The sequence below is a fragment of the Taudactylus pleione genome, unplaced genomic scaffold, assembly GCF_031769625.1.
Source record: "Taudactylus pleione unplaced genomic scaffold, aTauple2 ptg000127l, whole genome shotgun sequence".
NCBI lineage: Eukaryota > Metazoa > Chordata > Amphibia > Anura > Myobatrachidae > Taudactylus > Taudactylus pleione.
In genome coordinates, this window is record NW_028284529.1 from 22,333,275 (window position 1) to 22,357,511 (window position 24,237).

General features: G+C 45.1%; 1 protein-coding gene across 1 annotated transcript in view; it reads right to left on the minus strand.

Annotated features, from left to right (window-relative positions):
• LOC148523863 (lysine-specific demethylase 4C-like) overlaps positions 1-24,237 on the minus strand; it is a 378,114-nt gene that overhangs the window by 106,120 nt on the left and 247,757 nt on the right. Inside the window, exon 10 of the mRNA XM_088472582.1 lies at positions 7,848-7,903. Coding sequence (XP_088328708.1) covers positions 7,848-7,903 — 56 coding nt within the window. The remainder of the gene's footprint in view (positions 1-7,847; positions 7,904-24,237) is intronic.

Below are 24,237 nucleotides of genomic sequence, written 5' to 3' on the forward strand. Positions count from 1 at the left end.
ATAGAACGGTACTTCCCGAATGAGAGCTTAGCGGCGGGGTATCTCCATGGAAATCCCGCTGCTAAGCGTTCATTGGCTGAGAGAGGTCATCCCCCGTCTCTCAGCCAATGAACGGCTCCCTCCATTGTAGCCAATGGTGGGAACCGCAGGGTAAACTTTAATAACCTTGCGGTAAACATTTTTTTACAGGAACTAGTGGGCCCTTAATGCCCTGCATGCTGGTACTTGTGGTTCTCCAAGTACCAGCATGCGGGGCAGGCTTGCTGGGACTTGTAGTTCTACTTGTAAAGACAATGTTTGATATTATTTATTTACACCACACCACACTATCAACCCGCCGGGGATAGCCCCGGGCTATCAGCCTGGGCCTGGGGTGCCCTGGAGAGGGTGACCCCTTTATTGGGGGGGTCCCCAGCTCTCCAGGGATCCCCCCCCTGGGCTGACTAGCGATCAGGGCTGATGCTGCGGCTGGGGGGGCCCGGTGAAAGGGCTCCCCTGGCTGTGGCATCAGCACCCGCTAGAAAAAGTCCAGTGCTGGTTCTGGAACATACAGGGGAACCCTACTCATTTTTCCCCCCTGTATTTCCAGAACCAGGACCGGATCAGAGCCCAGAGCTGGTTGTGCAGAATACGGGGGACACCTACGTCGTTTGTCCCCCGTATTTTGGCAACCAGCGCTGGTTCTGATTAGCCCGGTGCTGGTTGTGCTGAAGTACAGGGGACCCCGACGTTGTTTGTCCCCTGTATTTAAGCACACCCAGTACTGGGTCACTAATGCCCGGGGCTGGTTGCTCTTTTTTTTTGGGGGGGGGGGGGGGGGTGCACGCCATTTTTTCTTTTTTTTTTTTACACAGGTTATTTTATTTTATTTTTTTTACCACAGCAGCACAGACAGGTCTCAGGGACCCGTCAGTGCTCTGTGTCAATGACACAGATGCAAGTAGCACGGATCTCCTGGTCCGTGCGTGCATCTGTGTCAAAGAAATACACAGCAGCACAGAAGGGTCTCACTGACCCATCTGTGCTCTGTGTCAATGTCAATCACACAGATGCATGTAGCACGGATCTCCCGGGTCCGTGCTACATGCAAATGAGCACCATAATGCTGATTCGCTGAGAGCCGTGACAGACGGCTCTGTCAGCCAATCAGCACTTTGCCCATTAAAGGCAAAGGCATTTTTTTTAAATGGCCGCTCGAGGCAAAACCTCGAGATCCGACAGCAGATCTCGAGGTTTTGCCTCGGGAAAGGGATCCGGGGCAGACAGACTGAATTCCCCAAAATAAGAAATGAATTTTGCTAGTTGCGGCTTTCGCATGTCCGCGTTTTTGCCTGTTTTGCAATTGAATAGGGCGAAAAGAGGGAGAGCGCATTGTGAAAGTAAACAATAACTTTGCCTCAAAACAGGCGAATGAGGTGAAAACATTGCGTTTATCGCCGATCTTGGCTTTTTGGCGCTAATTGAATACGGGCCTTAGTGTCTAACTCTAACCCTCCCCCTAGTACTTAACCCTAACCCATAAAACCTAAAACCAACCCACCACTCCGCTACTTACCTTAAGTATCCCGGCGGTCAGGAGGCCGGCATCGGTATTGAGAGAGGTGTTATGATTCCAAGACCGGTAATATCAGCGCCGGCATCGTGGCCGCCAGGATATTGACTGTATGCAGTTTTAGATGTAATGAATAAAATATTTGTTGATACAAACAGAAATGTTACTACCAAAGCTGCATAACTAAAACTATAATAGGAAAAATGCATAGCAGCAGAATATAATAAGACCACTGGAGGATTGAAACGCGTCAGCGGCCGGGTGTTTGTACCAAACCAAACCAGACCACCATTGGACTAAAATATAAACATAGAAAGCAGAATGGGTAGGTTAACCTCCTTAGAGCTATGCGAGAGCTGTGGGATTCATACATTTTGAAGGATACCACATTCACTCTATATATCCCACAACTCTCACATAGCGCTAAGGTGGTTACCTACCCATTCTGATTTCTTTTGTTATATTTTAGCCCAATGGTGATAGGACTAAGGTAACCACAGGCTAATTTGGTAGTTGCGCCCAAAGTGTCCAATTCCTCTCTTTCTACCTACTCTCCTGGAATGTCCAGGAAACTCCTGAATTTCTTTGAGTACTTCCAGCCCCCTACAGTAGATCCCACCAAATCCCCAGTGAAATGGTCAGTGAGGATGAGATTCACAGCACCACACCCCCTATCCAAAATGTTGGGTAAGTGTAGTGGTTAATAGTGCATGGAAACCCGCAACACAACTCAACCAAAAATAAGTGTATATACTGTATACTTGCTACCTGTATAGGTAAACTGTAACCATATTTAAAAAATTCTGGGAATAAATCAACTATTGAAACTTTGCAAGTAAATGAGACTCCAAAAAATGCAAGTCATCCCAAAAAGAGATGTCAAAAGAATTTATGTTTGTTCGATTTACCAGCAGACTTGCATGCCGTTGATTTACTAAATTCAAAATCGCTGCAATGCCAGACCAAAAAAATGTATCATGACTTTTCTTCATTAAAAGCATAACAACCATTGGGTCTTTAAACTAAGGCTGGTTGTAAAATAAATTGGCAGCAATGGGCTTTATTAGCAAGGGCTATTACCACTATAGCTGGGGACACACACTGGTGACAAATCTCTGAAATTACTGGAACTTCAGTATTGGGCAATTTACTTCATCCATTTTTACAACTGGTGGCTAGATATTTACAGTATATGCCATTTTAGCTTGTGATATCTAAAATTTTAAACTGGAGACTGGATGATAATTGTTGTATAGCTCAACATGCTCTTACTATTATTCACTCTTTTTTTGGTTCTGGAATATTTTATGAATGCATGGCAGTAAATGCAATTCATGACACTGCCCCAGCTTTACAAAACACAATATTCCCAGTAGTTAGTAAGAGTTGCACATTGGGTATTGTTTTAAGATGAAGAAGATTTTTAGTATCTGTAATTTGGTTTTTGGACCCCTCAATATTTCACTATATTACCCAGTAATTTCCAATTACAACTTGTACAAGATCCTACCGTGCCTTGTTGCTAGGTTCAGCTTTGATATCAGATATTAGCATAGAAAAAAACATGCTTAGTTTTGCTTATGTCCTATAGAGGTGTGATTTTTCTTTTTTACTTGAGTTATAAATATTTACCATCCAGTACCCCTTGACTATTCTATATATTCTGCTGTATGGATGGCATTTCATGCAAAGCTAATTGTGCACTTCATGGTGCAATTAAATCTAGTAACCTATGCTAACCTGAATCAAAATATCCTGTTGAAAAACCCTCATTCAGTCAGTTTTCAAGACAACAAATGAAGAAAATATCCATTACTTGCTTAACATTTTTGTGAGCTTTGTCAAAACTAGAAAGATTAAGTAATCAAGAATTTGCCTACAACTAATGAAGACAATACGCTAGAGTATGATAAGATACCAACAGACATTGACAAAGGAGTTTCATTAGCTCTAATAAATGACATAGCACATCTCAGTAAAAATGTTTCTTTTTTTTTCTTCAACAAAATGTACAAGACAACACAGTGAGAGCGCAGCTATAGTATATAGGTCACTGTCACATGTACAGTAAATAATTGCTCACATGGGGTATCAAAGCACAAACATGTGAACATTATATAATCTTAAACCTATGAAAGAAATAAATCAAAAATAAAATGTAACTGAAGAATTTAATTAGGGCCTAAACTTGTGACTTGCAGACATTGTATACTGTATATTATCATCAGAATTTCGAGGACAAATTACTATCTTTCCATCAGCAAACTATTTGGGGACAAAACTTTCAGGACAAAAATGTATACCTATTTTTCTTATTTCACTGATAAACATTCAACAAATTTCACCAAAAATTTGAAGAATGTCAAAAACACAAGAATCAATTTTGTAAGGAAAGATTTCTACGTCAAGAAAAAAACATGTGGATGAGGACATTTGTTCATGTTGCTTTGTTTTGCAAAATAGGAAGAGCTACAGATGTGTCCACATACCTCTGTGCTCTACAAGTCACGCTAAACATAACGCGTAAGCGCCATGCGACAAGGACACACAAGCAGCGTCTGCTGATTAAAACGATACGTGGAATGCCTATATACTGTGTGTGACGGCAGTTTTATATGCATGCAAAATACTACGTTACACTGCCAGTGGCTGTGACACTGTAACATATGCAGATATACTGTTGACCACTCTCTTCTCATACAAACACTACAATCCCTAGGTCTTCAAGACACAGCCCTTTCTTGGTTCTCATCCTACCTATCTAATCGCTCTTTCACTGTTCGCTTTTCTGATTCTACCTCCACTTCGCTACCTCTATCAGTTGGAGTACCACAAGGCTCAGTATTAGGTCCTCTGCTTTCGTCAATCTATACCACCTCTCTTGGCAAACTAATCAGCTCTTTTGGTTTTCAGTATCATCTGTACGCGGACGATACTCAAATTTACCTATCCTCCCCAGATTTGTCACCATCTGTGCTGGTCCGTGTCACTGAATGTGTCTCTGCCATTTCATCTTGGATGTCATCTCGCCACCTCAAACTTAATATATCCAAAACAGAATTAATTATATTTCCACCGGCCAATAGTAGTTACCAACCTGATATCTCTATTACTGTTGACAACTCGACAATCAACCCCAACCCACCCCACAAGCTCACTGCCTAGGTGTCATCCTTGACTCTGAACTGTCTTTTGTTCCCCACATTCAATTTGTCTCTAAATCCTGTTACAAACATCTAAAAAACATATCCAAAATTCAACCATATCTTACGCAAGACACTGCAAAAACTCTAAAACATGCACTCATTATTTCCCGCATTGACTATTGCAATAGTCTCCTTATTGGTCTTCCAAAAAACAGGCTCTCCCCACTACAATCCATTTTGAATGCAGCTGCGAGGTTGATCTTTCTCACCAAACATTCAGTGTCTGCTGATCCACTCTGTCAGTCCCTCCATTGGCTGCCGATCTTCTACCATATTCAATTTAAAATACTTACACTCACACATAAAGCTATTAACCAAACCACACCAAAATACATCTCTTCACTTATCTCAAAATATCTTCCAACCCGACATCTCCGCTCTGCACAAGATCTGCGTCTCTCATCCCCGCGCATTACTTGTTCCCATGCACGGTTACAGGACTTTTTCCGGGTTGCACCCACGCTGTGGAATGCCCTCCCACGCACAATAAGACTTTCCACTAGTTTCCAAACATTCAAGCGTTCTCTGAAAACTCACCTCTTCAGACAAGATTACCAGATTCCAGGACCGCCACCTAACCTTTTATAGCTCCCTATCTCTCTTCTTATAGTAAACACCTATCACATCTTCTATTTCTTCAATTTAACATCCTTCTAACCCTAGGCCAACTTTCCAGTGTGATTGGATTATACAGCCCACCAAAAACATCTGCAAACGGGCTGGACCAATTTGCAATATGTAGCACCTATCCTTGTGTATCAACACCTATTTCCCTATAGATTGTAAGCTTGCGAGCAGGGCCCTCTTACCCTTATGTATGTCTTTTACGTATATACTGTATGTATGTATGTATGTATGTATGTATGTCTTTTACAACCCAGTAAAATGTTAATTTTGATTCAAATTTTAAAGTGCAACAGAATTTTGCTGCGCTATATAAGAAACTGTTAATAAATAAATAAAATACTTGCTCACTGGCCCTGATTCAGAGCCGGATGCTCTGAAAGAGCGCTCACTCTGAATCAGGGCATTTTTTTATTTTTTTGGAGCGGCCTCGAGGCCGCTCGCATAGCTGTGGGTGACCACCCACAGCTATTGCGAGCGACCAGGATGATGGTCAAGACCATCGCGACCATCGGGCTTGCAACGAGACCCTTGTAGTAGGGTTTCATGGCCGCAAGCCCCAGAGATCTTCTGGCTCTAACAGAGCCGGAAGCTATCCCACTGACATCACTGGTGATGTCAGTGGGACCACCCACAAATGGCAGGCGTTCGCATAGGAACGCCTCCGTTTGTGAATCTACCCCCACGCCACGCCTCCGAAACAGTGCGAGCTGTCAATCAAAATCGTCAGCCACCACCTTTTGGTGCGAGACCCGGAGCGACGGAGCGCCCGTCGCTAGCCGTGTCTCGTGCATGCGCACGTCGGAGCCGGCTCCGGCGTGCGCAGTGCCCTAACTTCGAACCCGCTCGTGCACGCATAGCGCTTGCGAGCGAGTCTGAATCAGGCCCACAGTTCATAAGATCACAGGTGAACAGTGGATGAATAGTTGAATGCACCTGATGCGTTTCCCGGTCGGTCCACCCACAGCTCCGTCAGACCTCTTGAAATCTATTCAACATACTAACACAGCAACATGACTAACAATATATAAATCAAATTGCCACTAGTAGTATACTATAAAGTTCACATGACCTGTATTTGACCAAGTTGTATGCTAACACAATACTCCCCATATACTTTGTACTAGACATTACAATCAGCAATTTTCAGCCCTACACAAATACGAGTGGCAGGTAGGGTGACCTGAGAACAAATTAAAGTGAGAATAATTTCTTAATGTTCTTTGATAATTGCCACACACAAACAACTAATGTGCTAGTATCCAGGGCCTAGAGATTGCCATCGACCACCGATGATTCATAATCATTGATGGTTTATGGCCAATGTTGATTGCTTTTACCATCCATGGGGGATAACCAGATGGTTATCCTCCATCAAGGGCTAAGTATAACCAAATGTTTTTTGATTTTTTTTTAACAAGGTGCTGGGACACGGAGCATAGCTCCGCCCCCGACACCCACAAAGCTCCACCTCTAGGTTCTGATTGGCCTAAAGGCCAGTCAGTCAAACAACAGGGATGACCATCAGTTGATGAAACCATCGATGGTCATCCATTGCATAGTTGGTAACCATCGATGGCAACTTGCTATATGGTCATCAATGGTAACCATCGATGGAAACCACACCACACCGATGGCCATCCCTACCAGTGCCATTGAAAGCTGAATGGGGCCGGGGTACAGGAGCACTGCCAAGGCCGAGAGGTATACTGTAATTACCCCACCCTGCACTAAATAAATAAAATAAATAAAAAATACATTGCGTGACTCTGCAAAGCTGCAAAGAGGAGCATTTGTCCACCACAGACATTGACCCAGGCATCCACTGGGCCCCTCCAAAAGGCCCAAGATATCAGTATTCACCCCTCCCCCCTCTCGGCACCCCTGTTAGTATCGCAAAAATAATGCAACTAATGCATTAATAATAGCTCAAATTTTAATAGTAATATGATAACTCGTACCTCTCGATTTTGGGGAAAATCCCTGAACAGAAGAAGACATTATGGCAATATGCTTTGAAGTACATTCATAACAAAACTGGGTAATAAGAAACAAAGTGGTAAGAGAAACTTACTAGCAAGCTTACAATCTTTAGGAAATCTTATAATACAGTAGCTAATACTGTACATGTACGATTTAGATTAGTTTACGATTAGTCAATACAATTTGTATATTCTCCCTGTGCTTGCGTGGGTTTCCTCCGGGTAGTCCGGTTTCCTCCCACACTCCAAAAATAGGTACTGGTAGGTTAATTGGCTCCCAACAAAATTAGCCCTAGTGTGTATGTGTGTGAGCATGTGATGGGGAATATAGATTGTAAGCTCCACTGGGGCAGGGACTGATGTGAATGGCCAAATATTCTCTGTAAAGCGCTGCGGAATATGTGTGCGCTATATAAATAACTGGTAATAATAAGAACATTATGAATACAAAAAGGTGCAGAGGACCGTTAGCCCATGACTTACTTATTGTCAGTAGTTTGCTTTAGAGCACCTCCTCGCAAACTGCAGAGGCAGCATTCCTAAAACAGAAAGAAAAGAAATATATGGATAAACACTTGAGAATTAACCTGCTGTGAATTAAAAAGTAAAACTAAAAACTATATATCACAAAGCTGCCTAACCTGTTCATTATTTTTACTGGAATAAAATTGTTTTCTAATGGCTTTTTACAAAACATCAGTTAAAGGAATGTCAATAAAGTACAGCTTCCGAAGTCCTCAGTGAAGGAATGCTCTCTGCTTCTACTTGACAAGCGTTGTGACACCAGTTTTGTTTAGAATAACTTAGAAATGTGCGGTTGTGAAACGACATTAGTGAATTAGATAGATGAAAGAGGAAAATAATAATCACATAGTACTTTATTTCACTTACAAATATGTCAATGTCTTACAGCTGTTGTAAGTAATGCCATACCAATAAAACCTCAGTGCTCTCACTTACCATTATATGCAAGCTTTATTCAGCACCATCAACATTTCATCTAAGCATGAACTTACTTTGTGTGGCTCTGGAGCCACACAAAGGTATCATAACGCAAATTTGTTTCTTAATAGAGGCTTGTCGATTATTTTTTGCACAATAAGGACACAGGCCCTCATTCAGAGGCGGTCGCAAGAAGCGATCGCTCTCTCCGAATGAGGGCGGCCGCTTCATTTTTTTAGTGCGGCCTCCTGGTCGCTAGCTAAGCTGTGGGTTACCACCCACAGCTTAGCGACCGACCAGGGTGATGGTCGCGATGGTCAAGACCATCGCGACCATTGGGGCTTGCGACGAGACCCTAAGGTTGGGTCTCGGCAACCGCAAGCCCCAGGGAGCTTCCTGCTCTGATCGAGCAGGAAGCTCCCCACTGACATCACTGCTGATGTCAGTGCGGCCGCCCATAAAACGGTAAGTGTTCCGTCAGGAACGCCTCTGTTTGTGTAGCCACCCCCCCACCCCCGCCTCGCCTACAAAACGGGCCCGGGTGTTGATCAACATCGACAGCCGGCCCTTTTGTAGTGAGCTCCGGAGCTAGAGAGTTTCTCTCTCGCTCCGGGGCTTGCGCACGTGTAGTGCGGCCGCTGCGCATGCGCAGGGCCTTAACATCGACCCAGTTGCGAGTGCTCAGCGCTTGCAACCGGGTCTGAATGAGGGCCACAATCCTTAACTATAAAACTACAGAGTAACTTTAAAATTCAAGTTCTGTTCATGTTATACAATTGTTTATGTAATCAACAATACTAGATACTTAGAAAATCTGAGCATAAAAATGGTTGCTGTGTAGTCAGAATGACAACATCATAATGACACTCTCGAAATGTCAACACATGAATTATAAGACATCAGGTAAGGCAGCAATTATGCTTAGAGCTAGGCTGGAATTAGGGATAAAATGCTATTAGGATTAGGCTACAATTGGACTGTCGACATTCACAATGTCAACACTCTGAACATCTCAATATCATGTATGTCCAGACAATGTTAGAAACATAATTAATGTCAACATTTCATACCCCACCCATTGCTGCTCCTATAGCAGGGTCAATCCGTGTAACTTGCAAATTAAAAATTATTATTACAATGAAGGCACGGAATTATGCCATATATGCATTATATGTATACCCAGGGGGAGTGGTCCATTATTATTATTATTGTTTATTTATATGGCACCACAAGTGCTCCGCAGCACTATACAAAGTACATAACAAATAAGTGAATGAGAATGGACCAACAGTAGAAATTCCTTTGTGGTGCACTCTTGGGAGTTTCTGCTGTTGGCCCATTCTCGTGGACCGATGCGCCTAAGTATACTTGTACCCAAGTCCAAGGTGCACCACCAACCGGCTACAATTGTGTATTTTCCTAATACTAGGACATAATTTCTATTTGTGTTATACAAATATTATCTCTGTCCGTGTCAGTAAATGTAAATAGTTGTGTTGCCATCACTATTAATTAGTGAATTCTGCTTTCCTCATTCAGATTTCATTAAGAAAACATGTAAGCCACAACAAATCCACTATTGCAAATTATTATGGATATTAGAAGTCACCTTATGATATATGATGTGTAAAAAGTACTTGGACTGTAGCTTTATGCAATTATATCATTACAAAACTCCTTTGACTCATAATACTTTGTATTGCTTCAGAAGCTGAATTGAAGGCACAGTACTGTAGGTGGTGCTTTTGTATTAAGTTCTCATTATAGTAGTTTCTCTGTTGCTCTAGTATTCTATATTCCACAATCTTGTTGGAAATCACAGTGGAGTTTATTCTGCTGCAAGTATTGTGTCGAGACACAGCATAATCGAATAATAAAAGCAATCTTTTAGACACATTTGAATAGTGCAAGTAAGCAACCCCACAATCTATTTCAAAAGGAGTAAAGAAAATTGCCATCAACTTAGAGCTTAAACTGTGAGTGGCTTATTTAAATGATAATTACCAGCTTTGGATGTTTAAAGTTAAGACGTTACTAATCTGAGAGGACATGGGACGTTTATTACAAACAGACCTGAAGTTAATAACTAATTGGGATGGGATGATAAAAACAGTTACAACCATAAGATTATTAAAGACGACCAACTCATTTACATAAAAATATGAGACGACCGCAAAGGCCATGGGGGATGCATTAAAGAAGCTGTAATGAAAGAGCCATTTGTTTTACTGAGGAAACTATACCAAATGAGTCTTGGCAAAAGACTTGAAGGAACATATAAATTTAATGCCAGGGACACGGCATGCTCCCATATGCACAGATAGGATGAATAGCATGTGTACCTTTGTATAAAGATATATACACGTTTTTTTTTTATTTTACATATAATAAAACCACAAATATAAATATACACCACGTCAACTTCACTCGGCTTCAACTCATAAAATGTAACCAAATGGCACTCGCTTTTATTTTTTTAGTTTGACTGAAAAGAAATATAAGTAACTTTGTATCTGGAACAAACCATGCTACAATGCAAAGCGTGCAAATGCATTTATTTATTTATTTATGTTTGCATGCAGGGTAAATTCGGGCTGCGTTTACATGTAGCCCACAAATACAGGGAGGCTATAATTTTATATTGTGATTTAGATTACAGTTTGGACACACTCCTCTCAAATGTAAATCACTCTGCACATTTTACTTCTGCCCCACCTGCAGTGCAATATGGTTTTAACAAGACGCAAAATTACTTTTTCTTTTTCCTTTGTGCCCAATTCAGAACCAGCCCCACAGTGTACAATGTTTAATGCCCTGGAAACAAGGAGTCAAATGAACAGTAGATTTTGATAAAACCAAAGTTAACAAACTATAGAAAATATATCATACTGGACATTACAACATAGAAAGGGACATAGGAATGGCCCATACATATGTAGATATAAGAATCATCATGTATTAGAGGTCAGAATTTTGAACACCTTAAGATTATTAAGCATGGAAACCATAGAAACAGAGAAAATCTCCAAAAGGATGCAAGCAACAGGATGTCATCGGTTCCACTGCTGGTGCTTAGAGTCACAAACAAGTTACATGATAAATTACAGAAACTTCTTCACAGAACTTAACCTGTATAACAAAGTGATACTATTTCCATCTGAAATATAGAGTATCACTGCAAAAAAAAACTGGGCATGATCTACTCGTGCTACAATACAAACTGAAATAACCTGGCTGTATCAGTATACTGTAGGATGCGCTGTAGCATGATCCTAGATAGGAAGGCAGTGTCTTCTATGTAAGACTCTTTGTGGCAGCTAAAGGACTCAAAATCAAATTCCAAGATAAGAAATGTATTATCCCGAGACAAAGCATATGCATAAACACTTGTTAGTCTTATTCCACCTATGTAGTTTGCCTTTTATATGTCTCTATATCAGCAGTTGTTCAGTGTGTCGCCGATCAGATTAGTCACTGCAGTCAGTGAGTCGCAGGCAGCGCTGCCCCTGAGCTCTTCTGGGAAGCTCAGGCGTGCCCGGGCCGTGACCTCTGTAGACGTGGCGGCGTGACATTACAGGTCACGCCCATTCAGCCAGCCAGTCATCTCGCCTGCTCCACCAGCCAAGGTAGTGGATAGATCCCACCACCCAGCCCACACGCCCGTACTCTGCTGTGCTGACAGCTCTCCACTGTCAGCCGATGAGGTACAGGTAGGTGCCAAAAAATGTATATTCATTCTTCGTGTGGGAGCCAGTGTGAATTGTTGTTTTTGGGGGGAGCAATGTGGTTTATACTTTTCCTGTGTGGCCAGCCAATGTAATTGTTTTTCCTGTGGGGAGCAATGTTTTTTTTTTTTTTGTTTCTATGGGGGCCAGGCAATATTTTTTTTTTCTGTGGGGAACAATGTATGTGTTTTATTGCTGTGGGGGCCAATGTATGTGTGTCTTATTTCTCTGGGGCCAAAGTATGTGCATTTTAATCCTATGGGGGCCAATGTATGTATTCCTGTGGAGGCCAATGTATGTGTGTTTTATTTCTCTGGGGCAATGTAGTGCGTTTTATTCCTGTGGAGGCCAATGTATGTGTGTTTTATTTCTCTGGGGCAATGTAGTGCGTTTTATTCCTGTGGAGGCCAATGTATGTGTGTTTTATTTCTCTGGGGCCAATGTAGTGCGTTTTATACCTGTGGGGGCCAATATATGTGCGTTTTATTCCTGTGGAGGCCAATGTATGTGTATTTTATTTCTCTGGGGCCAATTGTAGTGCATTTTATTCCTGTGGGGGCCAATGTATGTGCGTTTTATTCCTGTGGGGGCCAATGTATGTGCGTTTTATTCCTGTGGAGGCCAATGGGTGTGTTTTTTTAATGTGGGAGCCAATGTGTATGTTTTTTCATTGTTGCGCATGCCGCATCGCTGGAAGGAGTGCCCAGGCAATTTTTAAAATCTTGAGCAGTGTGCCTCGAGTTGAAAAAGGTTGAAAATCACTGCTCTGTATTCTTGTTCAATGCAAATTATCCTTTCCACTATGTTTTTTTCCTGACTCTACCGTGACGTTTTACAGTCTTATCCCAGTATTAAATATATACCTGGGTTCTTGCACGTGCTTATTAAGCTATTAATGTTTTTATTTATTCATATATATATACACACACATACTGTATATACACACACGCACTATATGGAAAAAAGTATTCGGACGCCTGACCATTACACCAATGAGGACTGTAAAGACATTGTATTCAAAAACATATACTTTAGTTTAATATGGAGTTGGTCCCCCTCTAGCAACTATAACAACTTCAATTCTTCTTGGAAGGCTTTCCACAAGATTTTGGAGTGTTTCTGTGGGAATTTCTGCCCATTCATTCTGTAGAGCATTTATGAGGCCAGGCACTGATGTTGAACAAGAAGGCCTGGCTCGCAATCTCTGTTCCAGGTCATCCCAAAGGTGCTCGATGGAGTTAAGATCAGGTCTCTGTGCAGGCCAGTCAAGTTCTTCCACACCGAACTCCTCAAACGATGTCTTTATACTCCTTGCTTTGTGCACTAGGGCACAATCATGTTGGAATAAAAAATGGCCTTCCCCAAACTGTTACCACAAAGTTGAATGCATAGCATTGTCTAGAATGTCTTGGTATGCTGAAGCATTAAGATTGCCCTTCACTGGAGATAAGGGGCCTATCCCAAACCCTGAAAAACAGCCCCATACCATTATCCCTGCTCCACCAAACTTCACAGTTGGCACAATGCAGTCAGGCAGCAAACGTTGTCCCAGCATCTGCCAAACCCAGACTTGCCCATCTGACTGCCCAACAGAGAAGCATGATTAGTCACTCCGCAGAACACTAACACTGCTCCACAGTCCAGTGTCTGTGTGCTTTACACCGCTCCAGACGCTTGGCATTAGACTTGGTGATGTGAGGCTTGCATGCAGCTGATCACCCATGGAAACCCATTCCATTAAGCTCCCGTCGCACAGTTCTTGTGCTTACATTAATGCCAGTGGAAGTTTGGGACTCTTCAGCTATAGAATCAGCAGAGCGCTGGCAACTTTTTTACGCACCATGTGCTTTAGCAGCCGTTGACCTCACTCTGTGATTTTATGTGGTCTTCTGCTTTTTGGCCGAGTTGCTGTTGTTCCTAAACACTTCCACTTTCTAATACCACTTACAGTTGACCATGGAATATCCAGCAAGGATGAAATATCACGAACTGTCTTATTGCAAAGGTGGCATCCTATCACAGTACCAATATATATATTCAAATAAAAGGAAAGCACACTCTTTTTTTAAATGTAACAATAACTTTACTAAACTTCAATTGTTTAAGTCAATTAATGCCGAAACGTATTGGGCCTGGCCAGTGACGTGGACGTGTGTGAATGTCACCCGCTGGTTTCCGGAGTGGGCAGTGGTCTGTGAGCAGCCGACTTTTGCATATGGTGGACAGTGACCATCGGGCACCAGAAAAACCATCTACAGCCAAGATCGTTACTTTTAACCAAAATGTATGTGATCTTGGCTGTAGATGGTTTTTCTGGTGCCCGATGGTCACTGTCCACCATATGCAAAAGTCGGCTGCTCACAGACCACTGCCCACTCCGGAAACCAGCGGGTGACATTCACACACGTCCACGTCACTGGCCAGGCCCAATACGTTTCGGCATTAATTGACTTAAACAATTGAAGTTTAGTAAAGTTATTGTTACATTTAAGGTATGCAGTCGGGATGCCGACGGTCTAAATGCCGACCGTTGGTATCCCGACTATCTAATCCCGGCAAGGGTTTATTGACGGGCGTCAAAATCCTGACATCTGTCATTTTACCTACGCCGGGAGCCCGACGCCCGGCATACCGTTCGAAGGTAAGCCAGGCATAGACAGCCGCTCCCGGGGGATGACTTAGTGTTAGGCAAAATTTCAGGGCATAAACATAAAAAATTGGGACATGGGAGTAATCTAAAGCTCCAACTGTCACATTTTTCTGACATTCTCAATTAGGAACCCTTTTCTGCTATAGTCTAAGGGGGGGTTTTGGGAAGGCAAAACTCAGGGTAGGGGTGGAATTTAGACTTGGGGTTTGTTTTATTAGGTAGCTATTGTGCCAGGGTATGTGCTTTTGGGGTTCAGGTAAATTAGAAAGTTACAGTTTTTAAACTATTACCTCAAGAATGCGCCATTATAAAGATAGGACTTTTCAACTTGTTGCGCAGCCTCAATAAGAGCCTCCAGCAGGTGTAGTCATAGTGGCTTCACTTGGGTGCACAAAAGATGGCTGTCGTTTGCGGGTGATAGCGGGCGCTGGGTAGCGGGCAAAGGTAACAGCGGCGGGGACACGGATGTGGCGGTGGGGACATCAGCGTTGGCAGGCCATGGATGTTGGCAGCGGCGCTGGTGTCGGCAGCGGAGGATCCGGTGGCGGTGAGGGTGTTGACAGCGGGCCTGGATTCGAGAGGATCCAGTCCCCGTCAGCTATTCTGACGAAAACGGCAGCAGCGCCCATTTCAAAAATGGCGCCTCAGCGCTATTCTTGAAATTCAAAGAAGGCCACCGCGAGCCAATCACCACTCGCGGCGACCATCTCTGAATTTCAAAAATGGCTTTAAGGTGCAGTTTTTGAAATGGGCGCCGCTGCTGTACTCGGCAGAAAGGCTGGCAGGGACTGGATCCTCTCAGATCCAGGCCCGACGCCGACACCTGAACAAGCGCCGCCGATGATGACGTTGCGAGTCGTGATTGGCTCGTGGCGGCCAATCACGATCACGACTCGTGACGTCATTGGAGGCGGCGGCACCTGAAGAGAACCACAGAAGCCCTGGGGAGGTGGCAGCCAACCCCCAGGTGAAGACGCCAGAAGCTCTGGCAGTTGGGTGCCCACCAGGCGAAGGAGGCGAAGCCCTGGCAGCTTGGCGCCAGCCAGGCGAAGACGCTGAAGCCCTGGAGGGTTGGCACCCGCCAAGCGAAGATGCCATAAGTCCTAGTGGGCGGCAGCCATGAAAAAGAGCTGACACAGGCTGTCACCCACTAGGCAAAGACACCGAAGCCCTGGTGGGTTGGCGCCCGCCAGACAAAGACGCCTGAAGTCCTAGTGGGCGGCAGCCACAAAAAAGAGCTGACACAGGCTGCAGCCCACTAGGTGAAGACGTCGAAGCCCTGATGGGTTGGTGCCCACCAGGAAGATGCCGAAGCCCTGGTGGGTTGGCGCCCACCAGGTGAAGACGCCGAAGCCCTGGAGGGTTGGCGCCTGCCAAGTGAAGACGCCATAAGTCCTAGTGGGCGGCAGCCATGAAAAAGAGCTGACACAGGCTGTCGCCCACTAGGTGAAGACATCAAAGCCCTGGTGGGTCGGCGCCTGCCAGGTGAAGACGCCGAAGCCCTGGTGAGTTGGCGCCTGCCTGGTGAAGACACCAGAAGTCCTAGTGGGAGGTAGCCACGAAATTGGAGCTAACACAGGTTGCCGCCCACTAGGTGAAGACACCGAAGCCCTGGCGGGTTGGTGCCCATCAGGCGAATACGCCGAAGCCTTGGTGTGTTTACATCCGCCAGGCAAAAACACCAAAGCCCTGGTGGGTTGGCGCCTACCAGGCAAAAAGGCCTAGGCGGCCACGTAAAAGAGCTTAAAGGCCGCCGTCCCCCAGGTGAAGACCTGCAAAATAAAATATTACAATATTAAAGTGTGTTATTTTAGTATTATTTTTTTTTACAGGTGGACTACAGGTGGCAGTTAGCCCTAATGCCCAGCATGCTGGTACTTGTGGTTTTCCAAGTACCAGCATGCAGGGAGGCGTGCTGGGACCTATAGTTCACCTGCAAAAGAAAATATTTAAAATGCACCACATCACAATATCAACCTGGCACCCACCACCCAGGGGTGCTGGGGATAGCCCCGGGCTATCAGCCTAGGCCTGGGGTGCCCTGAGGAGGGGGACCCCTTTTTTGGGGGGTGTCCCCAGCTCAGGGCTGATGCTGCGGCTGGGGGGCCCGGTGAAAGGGCTCCCGTGGCTGTGGCATCAGCCCCCCGCTAGAAAAGGTCCGGTGCTGGTCCTGGAGAGTACAGGGGGACCCTACTCAGTTTTTCCCCTGTATTTCCAGAACCAGGACCGGATCAGCACATCATTTGTCCCCAGTATTTTGGCAACCAGGGCTGGTTCTGACTAGTCCGGTGCTGGCTGTGCTTAAAAACGGGGGACCCCTATGCCATTTGTCCCCTGCATTTAAGCACAACCAGGACTGGCTGCCTGTGTCTAAAAATAAAAAAAAATTAAAAATGGCGTGATCCCACCCCCCAAAAAACAACCAGCATCGGGCTTTGGAGCCCCAGTACTGGTTGTGCTAAATACAGGGGACAAATGATGTAGGGGTCCCCCGTATTAAGCACAACCAGCACCAGGCTTTTCAGAACCTGTCCTAGTTGCCAAAATACAGGGGACAAATGACGTAGGGGTTCTCCGTATTTAGCGGAACCAGCACAGGGCTCTGAGCCGGTCCTGGTTCTGGAAATACAGGGGGAAAAAATGCATAAGGCCCCCCTGTATTTCCCAGAACCAGCACCGGACTCCTTCTAGCGGGGGGGGGCTGTGCTGGGGAGAGCCCTGTGCTAGTTGCGCTGAATACGGGGGACCCCTATGTCACTTGTCCCCCGTATTTTGGCAACCAGGACAGGTTCTGAAAAACCTGGTGCTAGTTGTGCTTAATACGTGGGACCCCCACGTCGTTTGTCCCCTGTATTTACCACAACCAGTACTGGGGCTCCAAAGCCCGATGCTGGTTGTTTTCTGGGGGGGCGGGGCTATGGGTTGTTTTTTTTACACATTCAATTTTTAACATAGATACGTAGATCTCACTGTTGCATTCGTCCATCTGTGACTTATTGATTTGATTTTCTCAGGTGCATATGCACTACCAGTGAGCCCTCTGTCACCCACTGATGCCCCCTTTGCACTGCACCACCGCTGCTGCCGCTACCCCACACGCCTACAGCCATCTCGCACTCTGCACATCCCAAACCAACCTCCTGTGTGCTGTCCCCTCTTCCGCCTGCATTAGTGTACCATTTTGCTGCCCTTCTCCTCTGCAGGTGGCCCAGTTTGCTCATCCAAACCCTGATAGTTAATACATTTTTAAAAAGCTATGAAATTCCATAGACAAAAAACTTTACGGTTTATCATGTCCCATTAAGGCTGGTTAGACATGATCTGAAAATTCACAAAACCTATTGATTTTCTGCCACTCAAACTTCAAAAAGCAATGAAATTATGATCATTAAGGCTAACGCCTTAATGGACGTGTTCCTTGCGCAATACAGATATGGTATGCCATCACACCCTGTGGTTAACGGCAGATTCAGCACTCTCACAGAAGGAGATTGCTGTCACTCACAAAATGGTGGAGCTGCTAATTCACAGAATTGTATTCTCATTGGAATACACACATGCAGTTTATGCAACTGAGGTCAAATCAGAAAACAGAGCTGTGCAGATGGAATAAAAGTGGTGTGGATGGGGGAAGGAGACAGCAGAGTGTATAGGTGAGACACAAAGGCGTGTAGAGGAGGGAAGGTTAAGCAGTACAGAGGTGGAGCGTAGCCAAAGTAATGCAGATGGCTGGAAAACAGCGGTGCGGATGGGGGAAACCAGAGTGGCACGGTTTGGGGGGACAGCGACGTGGATGGGGGAAGAGAGTGACATGGACATGGGAAGACAGAGCAGTGCAGATGGGAAAAGACAGATTGGTGTGGATAAGGGAATACAGACTAGCACAAATAGGAGAACACACAACAGTAGAGATTGGGGAAGACAGATTAGTGTGGATGGGTAGGAAGACAGAGTAGCACGGGTAGGAGGAGGAGACAGAGTTGCACAGTTGGGGGGGACAGAGTGGTGTAGATGGAGAAAGAAAGAGTGCCACAGAGGAAAGGAAGACAGCGGCGTGGCTTAGGGGAAGGCAGTGGTGCAGAAGGAAACAGAGTGGCACGGATGCAGGGCAGTGCAGATGGAGAAAAACAGATTGATACAGATGAGAGAACACAGACTACTATAGTTCGGAGACCACACAGCAGTAGGGATTGGGGAAGACAGAATGGTGTGGATGGGGAGGAAAACAGAGTGGTGCGGGTGGTGGGGGGAGACAGAGTTGCACGGTTGGGGGACCAGAGTAGTGCAGATGGAGGAAGAAAGAGTGCCACAGATGAGAGAAAGACAGCAACATGGCTGGGGGGAAGGCACAGATGCAGGGCGGTGTGGCTGGGGAAAAACATTGGTGCGGATGAGGGAACACAGACTATCACAGTTGGAAGACCACACAGCAGTAGGGATTGGGGAATATATAGCAGCATGGAGGAATATAGGAGAAGAAAGTGTACATGCATAGAGTATGATATTTTTAAAAATAAGGGAGCTGAACGTTTACTCTAAATGAGATAAATGTATGCAGTGAAAAGAATGTTGGAAGCCAGTGAGATTGTTTTGGTGATCAAATGGAAAGATTGTGGGCACTGAGTGGGATGTGGGAGCCGCATAACTGCTCAAACCTCAGTTGCATAGACTGCATGTGTGTATTCCAATGAGCACACAATTCTGTGAATTAGCAGCTCCACCATTTTGTGAGTGACAGCAATCTGTGAGAGTGCTGAATCTGTCGTTAACCACAGGCTGTGATGGCATACCATATCTGTATTGCGCAAGGAACACATCCATTAAGGCGTCAGCCTTAATTATCGTAATTTCATTGCTTTTTGAAGTTTGAGTGGCAGAAAATCAATAGGTTTTGTGAATTTTCAGATCATGTCTAAGAAGCCTTAATGGGACATGTGAAACCGTAAGGTTTTTTGTCTATGGAATATATATATATATATACAAACATACATACAGTACACATATACATACACACTTGAAAGCTCATGTATATTATTAGGCAAGGAGCCGTGTAGAGTTTAGTGTAGATAAATATTGAGTCAGCACTGACAATTTCACTCAAAAATAGAATTATTGTCGCCGGACCTTAAGTAGATCCTGAAGTGAATGTTCTGATATACAACATATGATTGTCTACTGCCATATTTCAGCGTATACTGAATACTCATTGTTCTGTTTAGCTGCTGCGGACACAGTTCTCAGAATAATAGGAGAGCAGAGATACATCCATTATTAGAAGCATTAGCTGTAGGAGGCAAACACTGATCATTTGATGTCACGCAAAACACGACATATATTCTTATACACAACATATAAAATATATTCTTTAAAATAGTTGAAAAATAAATTACACATCATAGCATAAAACTGAGTCTATAAGATTTAGTTTCAAGCTGCTAGATGGTCAAGCAAAAAATGGTAAACTACCTACAGTGTATGCACATCACAGTGCAGTGTCAGAAAATCATATTTAAGGACATGTATAAATTGTGGTCTGCCCCCAATATTAATAATACAGTAAATAAAGTGAGCCACCTTTGTGGCTACTGAGCATACGCGCCTTTTCAGTTGTGCATGTGCGATGGGGTAAAAGCCGTGATGTACCACGGACTTCCTACATCCCATCGGAGATAAACTTAAAAGATATTTCAAGATCAGAGCGTCTACTTGGTACACAAATTAGCCCCGTATTCCAAAGGTGAGGCAAGTAGATGTACATTCTATTGTCTCAACAGACTTGCTGCTTAAGGCTCTTCAATGACCCCCTACAGTACCTTGAGAAACCCACAATAAAACAATCTGACCTTTTTTTGCCATTTATTATATATACTTTATATCTAAGTTTTACAGGAGATAGGGGCATATTCAATTAGGTGCGAAAAGTCCTGGACTTTTCGCATGCCGGACTTTTCGCCGACATCGCTGGTTTTCTATGTGAAAAAGTATCGCGCTCGTCCCTGCTTATCTCCGTATTCAATTAGAAATCGTTGAAAACCGGACCCGGCGAATTCAGACCAGGCGAAAAGTGCTGTCAGATTTGGGGAAATCAGCCTGACACCCCCGAAAAGATGCACTGACATTGGAGATCACTATAGATACCTCCGAATAGGCCTGCTGAAGGTATTTGGGGTACTTAAATGCTCTCAATAGCTGCTAATTAGTGTCTAGTGGTGAAGAATAGCATTTAGCAAGTGTTTTTGCAGAAAATAAGTAGTCCCAGCAAATGTGGGGTACACGAAAATGAGTGCTACCTTATTTTAAAGTTGCTAAAGTGAAATTTTTAAAAACCTAAAAAATCCACCTGCCGCAAGCATCTGCAAACTTAAAAACACCTGGGACATCCTTGGGGACCCCCCAGGAGTCTATTTCACTAGTTTTAAAGTTTGTCCCCCAACTTTGTACTTTTTCACCCTCATTTTTTGGGGGTGTTCTAAAAATAAATTTCACCTATTTTTCGCCACCCTTTACCTTTGGGGGGCTGTCCCAAGGGTGCAGGGTGGTTTCCGCAAGTTTGCACCCCAAAACCCCAATTCTGCACTTGTTTTTCGACAGCTTTCATAGGCAATTTTTTTTCGCCTATTCCAATGCATTGACTTTCCGCACCGGCAAAAAAGTCTTTGGAATTGAATACGGGGATAAGTTTTCCCCTGGCGAAAATGACGTCACCGGCGATACTTTTCCACAGAAATTGGCTTTTCGCACCTAATTGAATACGGCCCATAGTGTCATATCTTATTCTGCATGAACCAATTAATTCTGGAAGCATCCACAAAGTCCAGCATACATAAATTTCTGCTTTGAAAGACAGAAAGGGAGTAGGGTGTTCATTCTAGAGCCTGTCATATGTTGGAATACAGGGCATTAGCCGTATTCAACACGTAAAGCACAAGGTCCTTTTTTACTTATCTTGCTGGGTACAGTTTTAAACTTACTTCTATAAATGCACTCCACATTGCTGCAGGCTCATAAATGAATTATCTTCTTATTTGTGTACCAATTAACAAATAATGTCATTAACTTACACCTGTCATCCTCTCTTATAACCATCTCTTACTCAGATCTCCAAGACTCCTCCCATGCATATAAGCTGTAATATTGTCCTTCAGACAATCAGACCAATTTTAATGGAGCATACACACGGTCAGATTTGTCAGATCTGTCAGATGAACGATTTGAACGATTTTACCAAAGATTTGAACGATTTTTGACTGCATTAAAATGAATGGAATCGTCCAAGTCTGACTGCAAGCACATCAGATGTCAGATATCGTTATCTGACCATCGGGAACGCGCATCGTTCAAATCGTTCATCTGACAGATATGTCAGATTTTCCTTCAGATATGAACGCTTGAACAATTTTTTAAATCGTTATCGTTCAGATCTGAAGAAAAATCTGACTGTGTGTATGCTCCATTAGACTGCAAAGTTTTAATGCAGCCAAATCTGAGGGAGTGCTGTTTTGGGGGAAAAACTTGTAATCAAATTTAGAGTGACTAAAGATGTATTCTCATAATGCCAACACAATCAGTTCCAATCACTTTAGTGCAGACTACCTCTAGTAATAAAGAGGTTATATAAAATAACGCACTGACTGAATCATGACTAATAGTATATTCTTGCCATTTGGCATACAGTCGGGAAGACGGCGGACCTAATCCTGATAGTCGGCTTCCCGACTGTCATATCCCGGCAAGGATTTAAAGACAGGCGTCTATATGCCGACGCCTGTCATTAGACATATGCCCGGGAGCACGAAGCCCGGCATCTCGATCGAAGGGACGCCGGGTGACAAGCATGGATAGCCGCGGGGGGGAGGGTTAGATTTAGGGTTCCCGGGGGGGACTTAGGGTTAGGACCCCCCCGGGAGGTTAGGTTTAGGCTAGGAGAAGGCTGGGTTAGCGTTAGGTACCCCCCCAGGGGACTTAGGTTTAGGCACTTAGAGGGGGGATTAGGGGTAGGCACTGGGGGGGTCAGGGTTAGGCACCCCTAAGGGAGGGTAAGGTGGTAGAAATAGGTTAGTATATACTTACCTGGGGACGATCAGGATTTCCTCCTCTGCCGGGATGCCGATGTCGGCAGGGGCTGGCTGGCAACTTTTAGCCTGGGGGGCAATTGCATGCAGACGGCCCTGGCAGAGGAGCAGCGTGTAGCCAGGGTGCCCGAAGAACGTGCGTGCCACGGCGCCCCCCCCTCAAATGTTTCAGGGAGGAGGCGGGTCCATATGGGATTAATGTAAGGTAAAAATAAAGATTAGGGGCAGCCCCCTGTCGTAGTGCCCATATGCAGTGCCCCCGTGTGCCACAGGAAAGAACACCCTTATGCAGGCCTCCAGTAGTGCCCCCAGTAGTGATCCCCCCTATGCAGTGCCCCCAGTAGTAATCCCCTTATATAGTGCCCCCAGTAGTGGTCCCCCCTGTGCAGTGCCCCTTGTGCCCCCAGTAGTAAGCCCCTTATATAGTGCCCCCAATAGTGGTACCCCCTATGCAGTTCCCCTTATATAGTGACCCCAGTAGCAGTCCACCCCCCATGCAGTGCCCCCAATAGTGGTAAACCTTATGCAATGCCCCTTAAATAGTGGCCCCAGTTGTAGTCTCCCCCCTATGCAGTACCCCCAGTATTGCCCTTTATATAGAGCCCCCAGCAGTGGTCCCTCGATGCAGTGCCCCCAGTGGTAGTCCCCTCCCCCTATGTAGTGCCCCTAGTCCCCTCCCCCCTATGCAGTGCTCCTAGTAGTAGTCCACTCCCCTTGTAGTGCCCCCAGTAGTAGTAGTACCCCCTTGTAGTGCCCCCAGTAGTAGTAGTCCCCCCCCTTGTAGTGCCCCCATAGTAGTAGTCCCCCCCCCTTGTAGTGCCCCCAGTAGTAGTAGTCCCCCCCTTGTAGTGCCCCCAGTAGTAGTAGTCCCCCCCTTTGTAGAGCCCCCAGTAGTAGCCCCACCCTTGTAGTGCCCCCAGTAGTAATAGTCCCCCTTGTAGTTCCCCCAGTAGTAGTAGTCCCCCCCTTGTAGTGCCCCCATTAGTAGTAGTCCCCCCCCTTGTAGTGCCCCAGTAGTAATCCGCCCCTGGTAGTGCCCCCATAGTAATCCCCCCCTGGTAGTGCCCCCAGTAGTCCCCCCCCCCAGTAGAGAGAGACTTAATTTAAAAAAAAATCACTTACCTGAAACTCCCGCTCCTGGTCCCGCCGCTAACAGCTCCTCCGGCCGCTTTACATGGGAGAGACGTCATTACTCATGACGTCTCTCCCATTACCCACTGCGGGAGCCAGAAGATGGCTCCTGCAGTGGGAGCAGCAGCAGCCGATGAGAGTCTGACAGACTCTCAGCGGCTGCTGATTACAGCAAACACACAGCTGCCGGCTCCGGAGGCTGTGTGTTTGTGCTGTGTAGCACTGACCAAACTCCGTCCGGTCAGCGCTACACACGCGGTGCAGTCTGTGTCACAGTGACACAGACTGCCCGCGGCCCGTATGACGCTGCGGCCTGGGCGGCACATGGCACCCTGCCCCCCGGCCCAGCCCGC